Here is a 7,500-nt window from a genome sequence, read left to right as displayed (position 1 = left end):
AGTGCAATGAGTGTCCGTCCAATGCTGTTTTAGTTTACAGATAATGCACGGAAACAGGCCATTCGGCCCGCCGAGTCCGTGCCGACCAGCGATCCCCGCACACTAACACTATCCTACACACACAAGGGGCAATTTACACTTACACCAAGCCAATTAACCTACAAAACCTGCACGTCTTTGGAGTGTGGGAGGAAACCGGAGCACCCGGAGAAAACCCACGCAGGTCATGGGGAGAACGTGCAAACTCCGCACAGACAGCACCCGTAGTCAGGATGGAACACGGGTCTCTGGCGCTGTGAGGCAGCAGCTCTACCCGCTGCACCACCGTGTCACCTGGTCAATGCAAAGGTGTCGTCGCTCCCCCCCACCCCCTCACCCCCCCCACACTTACAGTGAAACATGTGTGAGCGGTGAAAGTCTGGTCCAGGTACACACAGACTCTGTTGTACTCCTGCATTTCTTTACTGGACAGAATACTCCTGGAGGAAGACAGAGTGAGAGAATGTTACAACGAGCCGCAGACCAGACTAGACCTCCAGCAGCAAGCCCATCGAGTCTGTGCCGTCCCATTCCCCAAGTATCCCTGTAACTTGTTCTCCACACATTCCCACTGACTCATGAGAGGAATAGATGGGGTAGACGCACAGAGTCTCTTGCCCAGAGTTGGTGAATCGAGGACTAGAGGGCATAGGTTCAAGGTGAAGGGGAAAAGATTTCATTGGCAAGAAGGCTTTCGTTACACCAGTCAGAGCATTGGGTGTAGAAATTGAGATGTGGTGCCAGTTGTACAAGGCATTGGAGAATGTATTTGGAGAATTATGTATTTGGAGAGGCTGTATTTGGAGAATTGTCTTCAGTTTTGGTCACCCTATGATAGGAAGGAACATCGTTCAGCTGGAAAGGGTGCAGAGAGGATTTACAAGGATGGTGCTTGGTCGAGCTACAGGTAGAGGCTGGGCAGGCTAGGAGGATGAGGGGTGATAAGACAATAGATAATAGGTGCAGGAGTAGGCCATTCGGCCCTTCGAGACCCATCTTGCACATGTGTACAAAATGATGAGATCTGTACACTGTAAATGGCTCGATTGTAATCATGTATTATCTTGATGCCGACTGGATAGCCCGCAACAAAAGCTTTTCACTGTAGCTCGGTACACATGACAATAAACTAGACTGAACATTCAGCCCATCATGTCTGCGTTGGTTCTTGATCTCCACCACAGTGTTGAGATGATCTCACAGCCACAAGCCTCACGTTGTGGTCCCCTGGGTATTGCATTGCAATTCATCACTCTGCATTACACCAATGATGCAGGCCGCAGCCACCACCGCCACAGAGTGCGGTCACACCAGGCTCACTCACTCCACAAACGGGTCCACTTGCGCCATGCCGGTTTCATAGTCCTTCCCTCCGATCTCCTGGCAGTGCACAGCGATGAAGTGGGGCTTGTATTTAGCCACCGCCTGTGGGAGGGAGAGGAGGGGAGGGGAGGGAGATGGGGAGAGGAGGGGAGAGAGAAGGGGAGGGGAGGAGAGACGGGGGAGAGGGAGAGAGAGACGGGGGGGAGAGAGAGAGAGTGGAGGGAGAGAGGGGGGGGGGGAGGGGGAGTGAGAGAGGAGGAGAGTGAGAGCGGGAGAGAGGGGGAAGGGGAGAGAGAGAGAGGGGGAGAGGAGGTGGGAGAGAGGGAAAGAGAGAGAGGGGGGAGGGGAAGATGGGGAGGGGGATAAGGAGAAGGAGAGGGAGGGGCGAGAAGGGGGGGGGGAGAGGGGAGGGGGGGGAAGGAGAGGGAGAGGGAGATAAAAACACAGCACATTGTCAGTGTAATTACCTCCTGGGAGAGGGTGTCATGGTGGGGCAGCGGGCAACGTTACTGCCTCACAGCGCCAGAGACCCAGGTTAGTTCCTGACTATGGGTGCTATCTGTACATAGTTTGTGACCACGTGGGTTTTCTCCAGGTGCTCCGGTTTCCACCCCAAAGGCGTGAGAGTTTGTTGGTTGATTGGCTTCTGTGAATTGTCCATCAACGTGTGGCTGAGTTGTAGATTCTGGGAGAGTTGGTGGAAATGGGAGGAATATAAGGGAATAAATATGGGATCCGTGTAAATGGGTTAGCATGGGCTCAGTGGGCCGAAGGGCCCCCTTTATGTTGGATGCTGGAAAAACACTTGAAAAGAGAAACACTCATGAGGGGGGATAGATGGGGTTGATGTACAGAGTCTCTTGCCCAGAGTAGGGGAATCGAGGACCAGAGGACATAGGTTTAAGGTGAAGGGTAAAAGGTTTAATGGGAACCTGAGGGGCAACTTTTTTTTACACAAAGTGTGGTGGGTGTATGGAACAAGCTGCCCGAGGCGGTAGTTGAGGCTGGGACTATCCCAACGTTTAGACAGGTACATGGATAGGACAGGTTTAGAGGGATATGGGCCAAACGCAGGCAGGTGGGACTAGTGTAGATGGGGCATGTTGGTCGGTGTGTGTAAGTTGGGCCGAACCTGACATGTCAAGCCCATCTTTGTCCCTGCCGTAGATCACGCACTTGAAACGTTAACTGTTTCTCTCTCCACAGATGCTGCCTGACCCTACTGAGTGTTTGTTGACAAAAGTGCTGGAGAAACTCAGCGGGTGCAGCAGCAGCTATGGAGCGAAGGAAATAGACAACGTTTCCTTTGCTCCCTGCAAAGAGTTGATCAATCACCACTATAGGAAATAGGCAACGTTTTGGGCCGAAACCCTTCTGGGTTTCGGCCCGAAACGTTGCCTATTTCCTTCGCTCCATAGATGCTGCAGGACAAGGGGTCACAGTTTAAGGATAAGGGGGAAATCTTTTAGGACCGAGATGAGGAAAACATTTTTCACACAGAGAGTGGTGAATCTGTGGAATTCTCTGTCACAGAAGGTAGTTGAGGCCACAGTTCATTGGCTATATTTAAGAGGGAGTTAGATGTGGCCCTTGTGGCTAAAGGGATCAGGAGGTATGGAGAGAAGGCAGGTACGGGATACTGAGTTGGATGATCAGCCATGATCATATTGAATGGCGGTGCAGGCTCGAAGGGCCGAATGGCCTACTGCTGCACCAATTTACTATGTTTCTATGCTGCACCCGCTGAGTTTCTCCAGCACTTTTGTCTACCTTCGATTTTGCAGCATCTGCAGTTTTTTTTACACGTTTCACTTTGACATTGGCGGAGTGTGACGGGTGGGCAGAGACTAGGCAATGGCGGGACAAATATCACACAAGCTGCTGGAAGTACAACTGGGCAACACTCACCTCATAGAACTCCTGTAACCAGATCGTTTGCAAACCTTCCAACTGTGACAGAAAAGAGATATGGAATTAATTATAACACTTTTATTTTAATGTAGACACAAAAGCTGGAGAAACTCAGCGGGTGAGGCAGCATCTACGGAGCGAAGGAAATAGGTGACGTTTCGGGTCGAGACCTGTTTGTGAATGATCCACAACCACAAACATAGTGAAACATAGTCATCTACAATAGACAATAGGCAATGGACAATAGGTGCAGGAGTAGGCCATTCGGCCCTTCGAGCCAGCACCGCCATTCAATGTGATCATGGCTGATCATCCCCAATCAGAACCCCGTTCAAGTTCAAGTGAGTTTATTGTCATGTGTCCCTGTATAGGACAATGAAATTCTTGCTTTGCTTCAGCACACAGAACATAGTAGGCATTTATTACAAAACAGATCAGTGTGTCCATATACCATAATATAAATATATACACACATGAATAAATAAACTGATAAAGTGCAAATAACAGAAAGTGGTTATTAATAATCAGAGTTTTGTCCGAGCCAGGTTTATTAGCCTGATGGCTGTGGGGAAGTAGCTATTCCTGAACCTGGTTGTTGCAGTCTTCAGGTTCCTGTACCTTCTACCTGAAGGTAGCAGGGAGATGAGTGTGTGGCCAGGATGGTGTGGGTCTTTGATGATATTGCCAGCCTTTTTTGAGGCAGCGACTGCGATAAATCCCCTCGATGGAAGGAAGGTCAGAGCCGATGATGGACTGGGCAGTGTTTACTACTTTTTGTAGTCTTTTCCTCTCCAGGGCGCTCAAATTGCCAAACCAAGCCACGATGCAACCAGTCAGCATGCTCTCTACTGTGCACCTGTAGAAGTTAGAGAGAGTCCTCCTTGACAAACCGACTCTCTGTAATCTTCTCAGGAAGTAGAGGCGCTGATGAGCTTTCTTGATAATTGCATTAGTGTTCTCGGACCAAGAAAGATCTTCAGATCTTTTCAGAGAATGCATTCCTGCCTTCTCCCCATATCCCCTGACTCCGCTATCTTTAAGGGCCCTATCTAGCTCTCTCTTGAAAGCATCCAGAGAACCTGCATCCACCGCCCTCTGAGGCAGAGAATTCCACAGACTCGCCACTCTCTGTGAGAAAAAGTGTTTCCTCGTCTCCGTTCTAAATGGCTTACCCCTTATTCTTAAACTGTGGGCCCTATTTCTGGACTCCCCCAACATCGGGAACTTGTTTCCTGCCTCTAGCGTGTGCAAGCCCTTAACAATCTTATGTTTCAATGAGATCTCCTCTCATCCTTCTAGACTCCAGAGTGTACAAGCCCAGCTGCTCCATTCTCTCAGCACATGACAGTCCCGCCATCCCGGGAATTAACCTTGTAAACCTATCTACAAGACCCTTCTTCAGACTGATGTCGGGGGGGGGGAAGGGTGCATCTTGTGTCTACTTTCGTCTTTATCCAGCATCTGCAGTTCTTTCTTACACAAGGAGAAGAGTGTTGCTGGGTCTGGCTCTGATCCTGAGGAATGAGGTTGGGCAGGTACGCCTAGTTTCGGTCGAGCCACATTTTAGAGATAGTATTAAGATTAAGGTTAATGATAGTAGATGAGAAGCAATCTGGAGGCCAAGTGGGTGATCTTATAGAGCTATATAAAATCACAAGGGGAATAGATAGGATGAAAGCACGTTATTTGTTCCCCACAGTAGGGGAAGCAAGAACGAGAGGCAGAGGTTGGAGGTGAGAGGAACGAGATTCAATTGGAATGTAAGAGGCAACGTTGTCACAGAGGGTTGTGGGCATATGGAACGAGCTGCCAGATGGGATAGTTGAAACAGGTATAATAATAATGGGCGGCATGGTGGCGCAGCAGTAGAGTTGCTGCCTTACAGCGCTTAGAGTGCCAGAGACCCCGGTTCGATCCTGGCTACGGGTGCTGTCTGTATGGAGTTTGTACGTTCTCCCCGGGACCTGCCTGGGTTTTCTCCAGTTTCCTCCCACACTCCAAAAACGCACAGGTTTGCAGGTTGATTGGCTTGGTATAAGTGTAAGTGTAGAATGGTTTTAATGTGTGGGGATCGCTGGTCGATGCAGTCTCGTTGGGTTGAAGGGCCTGTTTCAGCACTGTATCTCTAAACTAAACTAAGCATTTAAAACGCAATTGGAAAGGTTTGGTGGGAATTGGGCCAAATGCAGGCAGATGGGGCAAGCCATGGACAAGACAGGCCAAAGGGGCTGTTTCTGTGCCTCTAAATGGAGGAAAGCCACATGGGACGGGCTGAGAGCATATCTGACCTGGAAAATAGGAACCAAGGCTATGCAGGGCTCAATCATCACAACAATGGCCTGCTTATCAGGAAGAGAGGGCTCAGGACCAGTCAAGGCACATTCCAACATCTACAGCATGGATGGATGACCAAAGGTATTTGTTGGAAGATAATGTAAAATAATACACTTCTATGGAAAATACCAGGTTGTAAACAGGAGCAAGAACAAAGCCAACAACAGAAGAACTGAGAATTAAAGGGTGATTGGCAAATAACGCGTTTGCAAACCATTAGCGCAGATATACATCTGACTACAAGCGTTCTTTTAGAATTCAGACATCAGTCTAGAATGCAGATACAGCTTAGAAACAGGCCCTTCGGCCCATCTAGTCCACGCTGACCAGCGATCCCCGTACACTAACACTATCCTACACACACACTAGGGACAATTTACCATTTACAGAAGTTAATTAACCTACAAACCGGTACATCTTTGGAGTGTGGGAGGAAACCGGAGCACCTGGAGAAAACCCACGCAGGTCACGGGGAGATCGTACAAACTGCGTGTGGACAGCGCCCGTAGTCAGGATCGAACCCGGGTCTCTGGCGCTGTCAGGCAGCAACTCTACTGCTGCGCCACCATGACACCCATAATGTACAGCTGATCATTGGTCGGCGCAGAATAGGTGGGCTGAACGTCCCGTTTCCATGCTGTATCTCTAAACCAAACTAAGTTCAAGCCACAATGTTAAATTTGTGGGATACTCAAAACCTATCAGTGTCGAGAACTGTGATAGATGGCAAGACGCTGATGCAATGGGCAGATGCTTGGCCGGTGGATGCAGTTCAGTGCTGAGAATGGCATGGTAGGAGTTGAGGACAGACAAGACAGAATAAAGGATACTGCTCCCAAACTGGTGCAAGAGTAGAGGTACCTGCGGGCAGGTGGTGCACAAGTTGCTGAAAGTTGCAGGGTAGCTTGAAAGCAGGGTTAGGAAGGCATACACACTCCAGGTTTATCAACGTTAGTATATAAAAAATACAAGAAGAAACCCAAAGTGTTGGATTAACTCAACGAGAATCCAGCACTCTCAGATCCCGACTTGAAACGTCGCCTATCAACTTCCTCCAGGCACCCGCTAACTTGTTCCAGCACTGTGTCTTACTCGAGATTCCAGGCGTCTGCATTCCCTGTCTCCATAGAAGCAGGGAAGTCAATAGACAATAGACCCTTCGTGCAGAAGTAGGCCATTCGGCCCTTCGAGCCAGCACCGCCATTCAATGTGATCATGGCTGATCATCCACAATCAGTACCCCGTTCCTGCCTGCTCCCCATATCCCCTGACTCCGCTATCTTTAAGAGCCCTATCTAGCTCTCTCTTGAAAGCATCCAGAGAACCTGCCTCCACCGCCCTCTGAGGCAGAGAATTCCACAGACTCACCACTCTCTGTGAGTAAAAGTGTTTCCTCGTCTCCGTTCTAAATGGCTTACCCTTTATTCTTAAACTGTGGCCCCTGGTTCTGGACTCCCCCAACATCGGCAACACTGTTTCCTGCCTCTAGTGTGTCCAAGCCCTTAACTTGTCCAAGTCAAAGCGAAACTTAATAAAGCACTGGTCTAGCCACAACTGGGGCCTTGTACATAATTCAGATCCCCTTATTATTGAGAGGATGTGAGGATGTCAGAGAGAGACCAGAAGAGATTTATTGAATGGAATGAGGAAGTGTGGTTACCAGGATAGTTTCAAGATACTGGAACTGTGTTATTTGGGCAAATGGAGGTCCATTGGAACCATGAAGGTGGCAAACCATGAGAGTGGAAAGTGGCAGCTGTTTGCATTACCGGTGGGGATGAGATTGAAGGGTGCAGGTATGTTCGAACCAAAGGGAAGGGAATTGAAAGTGACAGTGTGGTTGCAATGTGGAACACAATGCCTGGGCTTGTGGTGGGGACACTTCCACTGTGG

The 7,500-nt window shown here is 49.3% G+C and overlaps 1 protein-coding gene across 2 annotated transcripts in view; it reads right to left on the bottom strand.

Annotated features, from left to right (window-relative positions):
• Positions 1–7,500, bottom strand: part of LOC129713399 (inositol polyphosphate-5-phosphatase A-like) — a 25,368-nt gene that overhangs the window by 15,370 nt on the left and 2,498 nt on the right. For both annotated transcript variants that reach the window (XM_055662427.1, XM_055662428.1), the window contains exons 2-4: positions 3,271–3,312; positions 1,364–1,464; positions 392–479 (exon numbers count right to left, since the gene is read on the bottom strand). In XM_055662427.1, the coding sequence (XP_055518402.1) occupies positions 392–479; positions 1,364–1,464; positions 3,271–3,312 (231 nt within the window). The remainder of the gene's footprint in view (positions 1–391; positions 480–1,363; positions 1,465–3,270; positions 3,313–7,500) is intronic.

The sequence above is a fragment of the Leucoraja erinacea genome, chromosome 35, assembly GCF_028641065.1.
Source record: "Leucoraja erinacea ecotype New England chromosome 35, Leri_hhj_1, whole genome shotgun sequence".
NCBI lineage: Eukaryota > Metazoa > Chordata > Chondrichthyes > Rajiformes > Rajidae > Leucoraja > Leucoraja erinaceus.
The sequence above is the reverse complement of the archived record's forward strand: the minus strand, read 5'-3'. Positions and strand labels throughout refer to the sequence as shown.